Source organism: Aquarana catesbeiana, linkage group LG02, assembly GCF_042186555.1.
Source record: "Aquarana catesbeiana isolate 2022-GZ linkage group LG02, ASM4218655v1, whole genome shotgun sequence".
NCBI lineage: Eukaryota > Metazoa > Chordata > Amphibia > Anura > Ranidae > Aquarana > Aquarana catesbeiana.
Genome location: NC_133325.1, coordinates 555,217,690 through 555,233,325, shown reverse-complemented (window position 1 = coordinate 555,233,325; position 15,636 = coordinate 555,217,690). Strand labels below are relative to the sequence as shown.

At 42.5% G+C, this 15,636-nt stretch overlaps 1 protein-coding gene across 1 annotated transcript in view; it reads left to right on the top strand.

Moving 5' to 3' along the window:
* Positions 1–457: 457 nt before the first annotated feature.
* LAD1 (ladinin 1) overlaps positions 458–15,636 on the top strand; it is a 107,017-nt gene continuing 91,838 nt past the window's right edge. The window contains exon 1 of the mRNA XM_073615979.1: positions 458–593. Coding sequence (XP_073472080.1) covers positions 556–593 — 38 coding nt within the window. The 5' untranslated portion in view covers positions 458–555. The remainder of the gene's footprint in view (positions 594–15,636) is intronic.

Below are 15,636 nucleotides of genomic sequence, written 5' to 3'. Positions count from 1 at the left end.
CCCCAGAAACATGATGCGGTAGTATCGCTCAAGTGTGAACTGGGCCTAAGAAGAGAGGCGTAGAAATTGCTGTCTTATGTCAGCGTATACCATCCACTGAGCACCGTGCACAGAGAGGGTAGACTTGTAACTGGTCCACTTTAAGACCCATTTCACACTGGGGCGTTTTTCAGGCGCTTTAGCGCTAACCCGGCCGCGGCCCCAGGGGTCGTCTCTGTTGCAGATTCACACACAGCCACCTAGAACAGCTTATTTGTTGTTATATTGTGTGCAGAAGTAATGCATGAAAATGTTTTAGCATAACTCTTGAAGACATTGTCACAGATTGATTTGTCACCAAAACTGTACCCTTTAACACAAAATCAGGCCTGGTGTGTAACACAGTGTAGACACAGAGAGCTATGACAATGGGACAGGCCAGGTACTGTACAAGGTGCACTCCTTCCTCCCTCCCACTATTTGGGCAGTAACTTTTTGTCACATGATTCATCATATTCAAGGTGTCCATGTGAACCAGGAAGACAGGTGTATGCGTACAGACTGCAGCTTGTGGACATGTCGATCAGCCGGGGAAACTGGTCTAATCTCTCCAGGTACTGGGTTAACTATTCACAGGTTACCATAGGCACATATTTCTCACTGGGTGCAAGATCTCTGCAAAGGAACTCAAATCTGTCAGATTCTCTGTAAATAAATCATCCCAACTCTGCATCTGATATGCTAGATACTTCAATAGATTATGTCATTTTACAGCCTAAGAAGAACCCCTTAGGGGTTTACAAGTAAATACGGTTATGTAGATAAAAATCCAAACTGTAACGTGCTCGCTGTCACCAAGAGATTTGCTGAGACGTTCCGCTGTCCCGAGAAAAGCCTTCAGCTTTTTTTTTAATCACTGTCGCGCTGCATGCGGTGAAGGCACGTTTAGGTATTCTTAATGATGTTTGTCTGGTTCTCCACTCCCAAGCTGCATATCCTGCCTGATATTCTTGTTTTAACTTTGTTAGGATTTGTATTTGTTCTAGAGCTATTGATTTGTGAAATGCTTCAATCCTCTAGATTGAAGTATTAGAGATCATCTTTCTCTTATTTATTAAACATCTATGGTGTTGCCTTCCTAGTTAGATACAAGAAGTAGCCAAATAAAATAAGTATAGGTATCAGAATGTTTGCTTAAGCAAATATACACACAAAATATTGAGGAAGAGGGATATACCACGTATATATATTGTACGCTTCATATATAAGTACCCCTTTGAACAGTTTAGATTTAGTTCTGTAAAATGCAACATATGAGGTCCTAAAGCAGTATTAGCCCCCCATTCACATCGGCGCAATTTGACCTGTCAATTTGGACCCTTTTGCCAGCAATAGGAGCGTCCTAATCGGTGCAACGCCAACTTTGATGATTTCCAAAATTTGTTTCTGCAGTACTTTTTGGCAACTTCAGGGGTGATTTCAATAGACATCTGTGCATGAACCCACACAGATGTCTTTCAAGTCACCCCCCCGAAGTCAGACTTTAAAATCGTGCCAGTTCAGATGAACTCACACAATTTCAAAACTGTGTTCAGTGTGAATGAGGGCTTAAAGGGGTTGTAAACCCTCGTGTTTTTTCACCTTAATGCATTATATGCATGAAAGTGTTTGTAAGGGTTCGTTAAAAATAATAAAAAAAAACCAAACAAACATATCATTACCTTCACTGTGCAGCTTGTTTTGCACAGAGTGGCCCCGAACCTGCTCTTCCTGCTCCTCCCCACATCAGATAACCCCCTTGGAGAAGCATTCTCCTGGGGGATTACCTTGCGGGCGCGCTCCCAAGTCCAGCATTTGGCGTCCATAGAGGCCAAATGCAGGACTCGGCGCCCGCGTCATTGGATTTGATTGACAGCAGCGGGAGCTAGTGGCTGCGCTGCTATCAATCTATCCAATCAGGAGTAGAGAACCCAGAGCAGAAAGACAGTGCATCCCCGTGGGTCAAGTTCTAGGGCTCAGGTAATTAAAGCAGGGGGCTGGGGGGCTGGGTCACTGCCCGGTGTTATTTCACCTTAATGTATAGGATGCATTAAGGTGAAAAAACACGAGGGTTTACAACCCCTTTAAAGTAAAAAAACACCTGGCAGTCACCGGCTCCCCAACCCCCCCCCCCCCCCCCCCGTTTTACTTACCTGAGCCCCTTCATCTCCTCGGCGGGGACACGCTGTCCCTCTCTCCACGGAGTCCCATCTCTTGATTGGATAGATTGATAGCAGCCATTGGCTCCCACTGCTGTCAATCAAATCCAATGATGCGTGGGGCGGGGCCGAGTCCAGCATTCGTGTCTGTGGACGTAAAATGCTGGACTTTGGAGCAAGGTAACCCCCTCGGGAAAGCGCTTCTCCTAGGGGGTTATCTGATGCAGAGAGGAGCCATGAGAGCCACCGGGGGACCCCAGAAGAGGATGTTCGGGGCCACTCTGTGCAAAATGAGCTGAAAAGTGGAGGTAAGTATGACATGTTTGTTATTTAAAAAAAAAAAAACGATCCTTTACAATCACTTTAAACCCAAAAGCAAACATGTATTATATTGCAGCTTAGATGTGATGGCTGCATTCATTTCTTTTTTTTTTAGGCTTTCTTTCTTCTATTTTAATCTGGTGATCCAGCCAGCAAGTCCGTTGTTTTTCACAAGCTCATGCTCTCCAGCAGAATGTTTCAGTTTACAGGGATGAGATCAACTGTTTACCATGGGAAAGGATGATTAAAACGATCCGTTTTTATTTATACATGTAATAAAACCTTTATCCCAAAAGGAAAAAATACTGTTTGCTGTAACTGCTTGTAAAGTATTAGCTGGAGTTTGGCTTCAATTTGTTTGTGTTTTGAAATCTGCTATTACATTTAACACGAACTCCCCCCCAGACTAACAATGCTGCCGTCTGCTGTACCTCCTGTGCTCATTCCTCCAGAGCTGTGTCTCACTATTACAGGTGTGTTACTGGCCACATCACCAGATAAAGAAAGCCAAAGAAAAGTAAACTGATGTAGCCACCACATCTAATGATTGGTAAGCTGCAATATAATACATTTTTGGTTTTGGACGTAATACCGCTTTAAGCTGGCCATACACTGTAAGATTTATTTCCTTCAGCCTGCAGGCTAAAAAAAAAATCATCTAACAGATTGTTCCATCCTTGCTATACAGCACAGATGGATGAATTTCCCTGCTGGGCTATAGTATTGTGACAACTAGCGCTGGTGGATGTCAGAAAACCTGAACAGCAGCTGCATGTGATTGAATGCAGCCGCTGTTCCTCTGACAATTTTCCATCCAGCTCCTTAACCGCTTGCCGACCAGCGCACGCCAATGTACGTCGGCAGAATGGCGCTGGTAGGCAAAAGGGCATACACGTACTTCCCCTTTAAGAAGCGGTGTCGCGGGCGTGCGCCCGCCGCGGTCTCCGTGACTGAGGCTCCTGCAGACTCGTTGTCTGCCGGGTGCCCACGATCATGTCACGGAGAGGAAGAACAGGGAGATGCTTTCGTAAACAAAGCATTTCCCCATTCTGCCTAGTGACAGGACAGAGATCACAGCTCTCTGTCATCAAGAGCAGTCATCACTGTCCTGTGTGTTAAAGCCCAGCCCCCTCACAGTTAGAATCACTCCCTAGGACACACTTAACCCCTTCACTGCCCCCTGGTGGTTAACCCCTTCACTGCCAGTGTCATTTACACAGTAATCAATGCATTTTTATAGCATCAATAGCTGTATAAATAACAATGGTCCCAAAATAGAAAAAAATGTCCGATGTGTCCGCCATAATGTCGCAGTCCCGATAAAAATCGCAGATCGCCGTCATTACTAATAAAAAATGTAGAAGAATACATATTGGCCTAAACTGAAGAAAAAATTGTTTTTTAATATATTTTTGGGGGATATTTATTATAGAAAAAAGTAAAACATACTGCGTTTTTTTCAAAATTGTCGCTCTTTTTTTGTATATATAAAATAAAGACCGCAGAGGCTATACCACCAAAAGAAAGCTCTATTTGTGGGAAAAAAAGGACGTCAACTTTGGGTACAACGTCACACGAACACGCAATTGTCAGTTAAACCGACGCAGTGGTGAATCACAAAAAGTGCTCTAGTCAGGAAGGGGGTAAAATCCTCCGGGGCTGAAGTGGTTAAATCTTTCAGTCCCCAGGTGGGAGGAGGTTGACAGGGACAAATTTCAGCTGGGTCATACAATCGGGATGAAATTCAGTGCATGGCACACTGTAATTGAACATGTCTTTTCAGTGTGTACGTAATTTGTTCACTTGAATGGCGGGCAATGCTAGCACAACATGTCCCCCCCCCCCCCATCCCTCTCCTTATCCCTCTCCTTATCCCTCTCCTATGATAGTTGGTGGGGTTTCTCTCCCTGCACTCGCTGTCATAATTTAAAAACAACATGGCTCCGCCCACGCAGGCGCGTCAGTCATTCACAGGAATATGCATAAATGAAGTACAAGTCCCATCTACATAGTGAAAGACAGCTTGTTCTCAATGAACTGCGAGGGTGCTGGTAAGTGCTCTCGTAGTTCACTGACACTTCCTGCAGCTTTCTAACAGAAGGCCCATACAAGGTTTACAAAGTTGCTAATGTTCACCCTAAAAATGTGTATGAGTATTCATGTTAATTACCCAATCATGATTGGATAATTGAAGTGTATATTTAGGCTCCATTCACACTTGTGCGACTTGTCATGCAACTTTGAACACTAAAGTCGCATGACAAGTCGTACCCCGTGTCTTTCAATGACAACAACTCAAATATGTGTGACTTTAGGTCGCAGCGACTTTAAAAAAGTTCATACACTACTTTGGTTTGACTTTTATGTGATTTGAGGGCCTTAGGCTGCAATGTAAACCCTCAAAAGTTGCATGAAAGTCGCACCTGAATGTTATACATGCAACAGCTGTCCATTATCAATGGTCAAAGCCAAAGTCGCATCCAAGTTACAACCATCCAAAGTTGCACTAAAAGTTGCGCTCCACAATAGCATGACTTTGGAGTCATACAAGTGTGAATGGAGCCTCACACAATTATTTTAGTGGCTATTCTCAACTCCTTTGATAAATTAGCCTGCCATGTCAGAACTTCCATCCACCATAAAGAAATCTACAGTGGGTATCCCTGCCCCCCGCAGTCTTCAAAAGCGGAGTGTCTTGGAATCTTGGAAGAACATGATAGGAAGGAAGCTTTAAACCAGAACCTACAGAGATAATTATCGAGGGGTACTAGGAACCAAAATAGTAGCAGCAACTGTACATGCAAGCTATTTCTGCATTGGAATAGGAGGATGGGCTACTACTACAATTTTTGAGGTACCTTAGCCCTTGCCACCAAAAATGCAGTTTATTAAACGAACATGACAAGAGATTCAGAACTTATTTTGAACTGTACCTCTAGGACACATATGAATGCGGCCCCCCAGGCCTTGTCATGTGGCCCTTGCACCCAGTTTTGCAGCTGGAACATGGCGGAACTCCATTCCCCCAACTCCAGCTCTCTGGAGTTGGGAGAATGGAGCGTTCCCGTTACCTGCTGTCACCTGTAAACGCAGAAGACTTCTGTGTTTACAAGGGACAGCTTTGCCCTCAGGGGCTCCCAGATCTAACAGATTCCTGCACGTACTCACAGTGGAGAACTGCAGGGACAGATCTCCAGGATCTGAGAGAGTGAACACTCTTCCTGTAAAGCGAGGCAGAACCACCTACACAGGAAGGTGCTAGAGCCAAATACAGAGGTAGTGGAGCTGCCTACACAGGGAGGTACTGGATCTGGGCCAGGTAGGTGAAAAAGATGCAAGGAAGCTTTGTGGGGGAGGTTGAGGTAGCAAACTGTGCGTAGTACACCCCTAAACCCCGCACTCTGTACACAACACACTCCATGAACTCTGTACATAATGCACTCCTGAACTCTGCACTCTGTACGTAGCTTACCCCAGATACAACCACCCCAACCGAGGGTGGATACTGCTGATGCAGCCCGTAATGAAATTGTGTTTGACATCCCTGCTCTAGGATTACTATGACCTATGAACTCTCATGATCCAGTTTCTGATTGGTACCTGTATGTGGGCAGGGAAACTGCTTGGCAGTAGTTTAAGTGGACCAGACACCACACCATCATCCACAACACAAGAGATAGAAAAGACCAGCCCAGAGGCCTGGGGGTTCCTCAAAATTTGATGTATGTAGCTCCCAGATGGTTGGATTGTACCTCGCGGGGGAAAAAGGGGTGACACACACCCTCAAACATGGGGTCTGAGTGCAACCTAGAATTTCATAGATTGTGGAGCCCGCAACGGTATGTACAGCTCACCACCATGCACCACCAGCATGTACATGCCTGGCCCCCCTCCTATGTTTGAGGGTGTGTTTGATTTTATGCTTCATACATTTGTCCTACTTTCTCTTGGTATCACAATGTCCCTTGGTTTCTCTCCTCAGTTCCCTTGTGGATTTTGTCACTTAATTTTGGGGCTGGTACCAGACATTGGTTTGTTTCAGCTGTACATTTATATACAGACAGCATGGGGTACGACTTGTCATGTGACTGATGTCCAAAGCCGCATGACAAGTCGCACAAGTGTCAAATTTAGGCCCACTCTTGGCTTGACCCAGGCAGCAATCCTGGGAGGCTGAGTCATCCATTCAATTATCTTCTCCTGGTAATGGCCCAAGGGGCAAGGACATAAGCCCATTTTTTTAGAAGGTGTCCTCAAACATTTATATATAAATATATCCTCCCTCAGCAGGCACCACTGGCAATAAACATCTTAGTAGCAAGCCAAGTTGCCAAATTGTCTCCCTGACCAAGTACTAAAGATTTATTGCTAGTGGTGCATGCTGGGGAAGGATATATTTGGGGTGACCTTCCCGAAAGGGTCTTATAAATTTTGTATCTTCTTGCTCGATTGCCAGGGACACTTCCCAAAAGCAGACAAATGATAATGTAGGAAAATCCAACGGAAGTAGAACTACAATTTAGAGCTCAGACTGACTAAAGCCTAGCAAAAACACAAAATTTGAGCTAGGGACACTACTGCTTAGGGCAGGGTCCCTACACCCGCACAAGGTATTGGGGCATCCATTGAGGAGGGAAGTGCTCAGTTTTTTTGCCTGTAGGACTGTGGAAACTGCAGGGACATGGAATAATGTATCTGTCGCCTAACTCAGGTCAAAAATGTCACATGTGCTCAGCTACTGATAGGTAAAGTGCTGAGAAGTGCTTTGCTGGAAGCAATCAAAATTCTTTAACCTAAGATACCTGAAAGACAACTTTTCCAAAATTGCTCTATGGCCACATACAACTTTTGAATTTGCATCTATTGAGTGTTTCCAAAGCGTGTACTAGCATAATGGAATAGGATGAATAAAAAGTGCAAAGTTGATTATTTCACTATCCTACCCTGTATGTATGGAATAAAAATGGTCAACATGACAAAATTAAAGTATAACTAAATACAAACCTTTTTTTTTTATTTTGTATGGAGTAGGAAATTGTTAAACCCCCTCTCATTATCTTTTTGCCTTCTGTGTAACATTAGGGAGAGTTCCTTTACTTTTTCTCCTTTAGACACAACAGAAAGTGAAAGGAAATCTCTTAAAGTATGGGAAATACCCACTTCCTTTCAGACAGCTGCCACACCATTAAAAAAATCCCATAATACCTGTTCTGCTGACGTATTAAAACATTGTATATTTTCCCTTACGTTCAGTCACAGTGACAATGGTCGCCAGGACAAATAGAAAGGGTGTATCTCCCTAAGAGGGACATGGACAATAACAACAAACCTAATACGGATTTAAATGTTTTATCACTCTGTTTTATGATCATTTTTTTTTTTTTTAGTTTAGAATACTGATTTAACCATTTTTTCATCATTTTTTTGCATCTCAGTGATTGTGATCTCTTCCAGCCTTTCAGCCACACCCTGTCTATATACACAAAAATGTTGGCTGCACATCATTGCTAAGGACCAGCAACCTGATAATGACAGCAGTGGGTGCCTGTGCGATGTGTATGGCTGCTTATGTTCTCCACCAGGGGAGGCTGTGACCGAGTGACAATGCAGAAGCACAACTGGGAGACAGTTGTCACACCATAACAGGAAGTTCCTGCATGGCCCTGCACGGCCATATTTTCTTCAGATAGTGGCAGTATACTTTCAGTATCCTTGTCCCAATAAAGTGACAGCAATAACAAAGGCTTCTTTAGTTTATTCACTACTTTTAGCGGCCTGCCTACAATGGCAAACAGGGCATTTAATGCCCATCTAGAGCACTTTACATTTATTCGTAACAATAAGAATGCTGCTTTTGCAGTGCCCAAAACCTGACAGGAGTCCTACCCATTCCCTACTCTAATTGAACCGAAAAAAAGGTTTTGATTTTATATCCACTTGCTTTTGCTGGTATGAATCCAGAAAAAAATATTCCCCTAAAGCAGAGTTTGTGTGTTAAGAAAGGAATGCCAGGCCAAAAGTTGCCTAAAGCCATCTAGCACAGCTAATCTGCTACCAGACTGGTGCTGAAACACATACTTGGTATATATACCAAATTCATTGCTCACTGCATGTCAACTGGACTGGAAGGTACAGGGAGAACAGAGGTTGTAACCCACCCAAATCCCATCACCTTTGATGGTGTTTGGATTTGGGTTTGGGTTTTTTCTGATTTTTGACCCGTTCTTCCAGGCTGCCGATGAATTGAATACAGATGGGTTCAAGCAACACTATTTATTTAGGACCTTGTTCTCAATAACAAGTTCACAAAACAGGTCATGTTTGCAGTATTTAAAATCTAAAGTTTAGCTGCCTAACTGAGATTAATAAGCGCAGCTAAATGTGACAAAGCAGTAAGTGAAGCAATGTACCTTTAGCATATCATTCCAAATAGAAGCAGAAGAGCGCATATAACAATTCTTAGGCACTTTGTTGTCTTCTTCTATCCTCACAGGTACCATTCAGGACATTATTGGAGGCCTACTTGTGTTTCTGATTATTGGATTCCATTAATGGTATCCTCAGGGGGTCTAGGTACAGAAAGAGCTATTCCACAAAGACACTACGTAATGAATGGCAAAGTGGGTCTAGGCAAAAAAAAACAATTATAGAATGCTTATTGCAAATGCTGTATGACTCACTGCTAGGTTGACCCACGCTTTTGAAAGATACGGTTGCCTGGGTCTAGGTCCACTTTAATGGAAAGAGCTTTGCTAATTACTAATCTAGAAACACAAATTGGACCACCTGTTAATGAATTGCTGAAAGCATAATGGGTCCTTGTAGATGGAGAGACACCATAAAAATTCAGACTGTACTATACCATGACTATATAAATAAGATATAAGTAACAATAACTGTATTGTGAATTACAAAATATTTAGGATTCACTGAGGTGTTGCATGTGCATCCAGCTTTAAACATACTACATTTATTGTGGTATTTCTTCTGGATCCAGACATCTTTATATACTTTATGTACATTATACTATAGAATAAACTATCTTTAAGGCTTTTGTAGCATTCTGTTGCTGTAAACTTAACTGAACAGGTAAAGGGTGTATGTCGATAGATTTGGGCTCAAGGCCCCATACACACTATTAGATTTTCTGCAGATTTTTGTCTTGAGATTTACCAAAACCATATAATATGAGGTCAAACCTTAGGAGTTTCAATTTGTGTGCAATCAGGCAGGCCCTTGCACTACTTGGTTTTGGTAAATCTGAAGACAAAAATCTGCAGAAAATCTAATAGTGTGTATGGGGCTTAAGTCATTGGCATCAGACTGACATCAGTTTGAAATGCTTCTGTCCGTGACCAGAGTTAATTGACAGGTGCATTTGACCTGCATTTTTCCTCCTTCTGACTTGCATTTGACTTGCTTCAAGAGGGTTATGCATTCTGATAGCCCGTCGTCAGAGACTCTTACTCTGTTACAAATGAGACTGGACTGTGGAGGGGTTCTCAGAAAAGAATCTCAGAAAATGTTCGTGAAGCCTTTTCCTGCTAAATTAACAGAATACAAACATTTTTTTTTTCATTTGAGCCACAGTGTTTGACTAACATAACTTTATTACAACTGGAAGAACTTTAGGAGGACACAGCTGTGTCATTGTAACTGGCTTTTTTAACTTTTGTACCCATTATTTCTGCTGAACTAGGAGCCAGCGTGCCTCCAAAGTTTGCTCTACTGTCTTTTTGTTAGCTAATGAGTGATATCACCCTAAATCCAACTACTTTTGTTAATGGCTAATGATACAACAACCAACCTCTGCTCTTGTTTGTTTAAACATGTTCCCACTGTTCCAGTTAAGGGTATGTGGCATGCCAATTAATTAGCTTAATCTATTAAGCATGGATTAGGAATGCGTCGCTATAAAATAGGAAGTAGTTTAGCATTCCAATACATTGACTGGAAATGTAAGAATAGCAACGGATCCTGGGAAATACAGCTGTTGCTACCAGCTGCTTTTTATAACAGATATCTTGTAAACAGAACATTAAAATGCAGGCTGAATGTTACATCTGTAATATCTGATAATTGTAACACTGCCACTTTATTTTCAGACTAATTTAATATGAAAATAACAGACTGAATACACTAACATTACGGTTTAATTATTGCGTTTATTATAAGCCATTATAAAGGGAAAGTAGCAGTGAAAAAAAGCAAAATCATATGTTAAAAATTAGTACTTTGTAATCCACATAACTGGCGGCGCAGCAAGGGGGGTGCCTATTTGCCTATTTTGTGCTAAAAGGTATCCCACTTCCTCACCTTCCTACTTTTTGTACACATCTTCACCGTTTGCTATTCTGCTGTTTGTATGTTTCCCCTTATTGTTCAGGTGTGTGTCTGATCATGGGAGAGGAGAGATGAAGAGTTCTGTTCCCAAGCATCAGTATGCATTACTTTGTTACTTTTTTCCACCTAAAAGACCAGCTCACATGTCTGACTATCCAGCTAATGTTCATTCATGGGGTGATTAAAGCAGACCTTCTATTATAATTGATCTTCCTCCCCATCCCCACCCCTAATACATTTGTGCTGTTTTTTTGTTTTTTTTGGGGGGAGGGCGAGCGGGTACCGTTTTTTTCGACTGGTACCTGCTCCCCCTCAGTTCTCGTCTAGGTGAAACTTATATCTATCTGAGATACCTTCCCCCTTGCCTACAGCCTCCTGGGACTCAAACCCAGAGATGCTTAGCTCAGTACTTCTGGGTTTAGAGCTGTTAATCACTGGCCAGGGAAGACGCTAACTGTGCTCAATTGGCTTCAACAGAATGCAGGGATGACATTAGGGACAGACCCCTCCTTTAGGCCCCACTCACACTTGCCTTGAGGCCCCATTCGAATTTGCAAATGGGGCCATTAGTGGGAGAGCCAGCAGGGGTTTCCGTGATTAGCTGTGGGCGGCAGCTCTATTGAAAGCAATGAGAGGCTATCGGCTCCTGTAGCTAACTGCGGTCGCTCACGTGTAATCACTCAGGGAGTGATTACCTGCAAGTGATCGACCTTGCATGCAGACTGCCTGTCACCTGCACTGTGATATCACATAGGTTTATTGATAACAATAATGTTAGGTTAAAAAAAAAACAGTTTAACAAAATAAAAAATTAATAAAATAAATGAAAAAAGAAAACATTTTTGAAAGCCTCCTCCCCCCACCACCACATACAAAGCAAGCACTTAAATAAAACCAACTGTGCCACACATATTAGGTATCACTGTACATGCCCAGGGGCGGACTGACCATTGAGCCACTGGGGCACTGCCCAAGGGCCCTGGTCCACTAGGGGGCCCCATCAAGGTTGCCAGCCTCAGTAAAACCAGGGACAGTATGTAAAAATCTGTGTTTTTTTTACATCTGTCTGTGTATACTGTGTGATTGTATATTGTGTGTGTGTGTATATTGTGTGGCACCATAATCTCTGATTGTCTGGGGGCCCCATAATCTCCTATTGCCCGGGGGCCCCATGAGTTCCCAGTCCGCCCCTGTACATGCCAGTATAATTTTGGGTCCATCATTCACTGTAAACTCTAAATGTATTACCTGTAAGCCCACGTTCACATTGGGCCGAATTTGACATGTCAAATTGGAGTCTATTGCCGGCAACGGCACCGTCCGAATCAGTGCGACGCCAACTTTGCTGATTCCCAAATTTAGTTCCTGCACTACTTTTGGCGACTTCAGGGGCAAATTCAATAGACATCTGTGCATGAACCCGCACAAATGTCTCTCAAATCGCCACTGAAGTTGCATGATTTCAAACCGGCAGTCAGTGCGAACCTAGGCCAGGGGTGGACTGACAACTCATGGGGCCCCTGGGCAATAGGAGATTATGGGGCCCCCGGGCAATAGGAGAAGATTATGGGGCCCCCAGGCAATAGATTATGGGGCCACACAGTATTCACACACAGACACACAATATACACATACACACACTGAAAAGGTACTGGAGAGGCGGGGCAGCTATAATTTTGGGATTTAAAAAAAAAAACACAGATTTTTACATACTGTCCTTGGTTTTATTGAGGCTGGCAACCCTGATGGGGCCCCTTAGTGGCATGGGGCCCTCGGGCAGTGTCCGAGTGCCTGAATGGTCAGTCCACCCCTGACCTAGGCTAAAGGTTTTTAAAATGTTACCTATGACATGGTTTGAGGTACCATTTTTTTTGCCATTTCATGAGCATGCACAATTTTACAGCTTGACATATTTGTTATTTATTTACTGAATGCAGCCTTATCTTTAAAATTTTACCAAAAGTTGGTTATTATATTTGTGTGCACTAAAATTATTGTGAGTATTTTTTTTCTGAAAGTATAGATTTGATAAACAGTAGTACAAATATTTAAAAAATGTCAACCTCCCCCATTATTTAGACAGAAAATACATAATATTTTGGGGTTTAAGGAATCTTCAGGCCTTAAATGTGCATTTTAACTTGTGTGCAAAAAAAAAAAAAAAAAAAAAAAGAGTCAGGCAGCAAAAAGGGTTAAAAGAAAAGTAGTTTTGTGCATAGCAAACAAAACTGGTTGGGGATTTAAGTGTTTGTGCTAATATACTTTTTTTGTGGTTAATTGCTGTAGATGTCAGAAAAGTTCGTATGGAATGGAGTTTAGTAACAGCCTGTGGCACTTGCATTTTTGGCCCTAGGGCTACATTCACCCTGGGTTCACACTGTAGCGATGCGGGAACCAGCGCCGGTTCCCACAACGCATCGCTCCCGCAGGCAGTTAACACTGCCCTCTGCGTACAGCTGCGGGTGTAAATATAATGTTAATGACACCCCCAGATTGGTTCACAGATCGCAGTGCGAACTGTGGATTCGGACAGGAAAAAAGAAAGTCCCTGCACCTTTTTTGTGCAAATCCAGCCATACAACTGTATGGCTGAACTCCCATTGCACAGACATCACATGTGATCGGCATGTGATGTCTGTGTTCGCTACAGTGTGAACCTGGGCTCACACTGGCGATTTTTGCTGCTGCCGTGAGTGGCTAGCTGCCTTCACTATAATGACAGTCCAGTGGCAGCAGCTATTCTTGGCTTCCTGCATGGCCAGCAATCACCTGCAGCGATCACTGTTGGATTCACTTTGTGTGCTGAATAGCTGTGGCTGCCGGGAACCTGTCATTATAGTGAACAGGACTGACTTCCGCAGCTAGCCACTCACAGCAGCAGCAGTAATCAGAAGATTTCTGCCCCGGTAATTTGCACCAAAGCTAAAATTGGGACATGTGAGTAAATAAGGCCCCTTTCACACATTAATGTCCGTTTTCACAGGCTCCACTTGCTCAGCAGGGATCGACCTGTTGATCCCCGCTAAGCCGGCGGATGACAGGTCCGTCTCCGCTCACTGTGCAGAGACGGACCTGTCAGAGCCCCGCTCTCCTCTATGGGGGATCGGATGAAAACGGACCGCCTGTCTGTTCTCATCTGATCCAATCTGCCAGACGGATGTAGAATAGGTTTTCCATCCATCTGAATTTAGCAGAGTAGAGTGGATCAGATGTCAGCGGACATGTCACCGCTGACGTCCATTCAGGTCCTCCTAAAAAAAATAACAGGCGGACCGTGTGAAAGGGGCCTAAATAGCAATGAAAATGTAACAAATTGGACAATGTTTGTATCAGTTGCCAAAAACGATATCTAATGCAGTATTATAAATAAATATCTCAGATATTTGCTTAACATTCTTTCCCAGCCATAAGATATATATCTACTAATTAAATAATTGACTTGCATAAAATTACAAGGTACTGGTTTATATGTTAAGAGGAATGCTATGTAGGTTATTTTCGTAATTACACATGTAAAATATGAGTCATCACATAACTTTACCATATAATTTTTTTTTCCATGTGCTACCATATAAATGATGTAAGTGGATGCATTTTGCTGCATGAAAATGAGCAAGTATGAATATGCCCTAAAAGTGAGGCAAAATACAGGATTCTGAGCTACTGGAACTGTAAAAGAGGGAAAAACTTCCACTGGTGACACTTCTGGATGTGTCTCTGGGACAACAATTGACAGGGATTTTAAGGTATCAAGTAACTAAAGGCTAAACTTTTTCTTTACCTTTTTAATGAGTGAAGAGGGATTAGAACATCTGTCAGTATTTATTGCTGTCTGTGCCCCCATTAGGGAGATTCACCCTCTCTATTTGTCCTGTTTAGCATTATCATTGAAAGTGAAAATTTTGGGCTGTCCCCAGAATCGTAATAAAAGGGGAAATCCTCCTATGGGGACACTAGTTCTGGTGACCGGGGGCCCCCAAGAAATTCCCTTAGTTTGCAGGGATTTCCTCTCACTTCCTGTTTTGGCTATGGGACAGGAAGTAAAGGGAAATCTCCCTATAGGGCACGGATGGCAAAAAATGAACCAACAGGGGTTATAACTCTCCCTTACTTCTCTCCAACATGAAAAAAAGTTTTGCCTATAGTTCTACTTTAACCCTGCCTACATGATTAAAAACTACAAAAAACAGCTCACTCTTCGAATTGCCTCATTAAAGTAGAATCTAAGCCTTAACTAGCACTTGCTTGTAATAGATGATTTGTCCCTGTGGGTTACTGAAATTTGATTCTGTAATATAAGTCTGATTGCATCCTAATTCATTTTAATTGCTACAATGAAGGATATATAAACTAAGTACATTCTTTTGAAATATGCAGTTATTGAGAATTCGCACAAACTATACAGTTGCTTTTTTAAATCATGTACATGTGTTGTATTTTATGCACGCTAGGTCATTTGTATATAATGCAAAGTTTTGAACAATAATATTGGTAATACCAATTCCACCCAAACATAAAACAAATTTGAAGTGTTGCAAAACAATATCCTTATTCTCCAAAAATAATACATACACATCTACAACTTATTGGCTCTATAATCTATTTTTCATGAAATGATTTCTCTCTGTGCTTTTCTGCCTTCTTGTAAAATCCCCTATGAGCTTTCAAATCTGTCTTTTTTCCCCCTCAATTCCATTTGTTTGGAACAAGCAATGCATGTTAGTTGGGTACTGCTCCATGTACACTACAAATCCCGTAGTCCACAGTCCATAGTTGCCAACATTGTTAAAACATT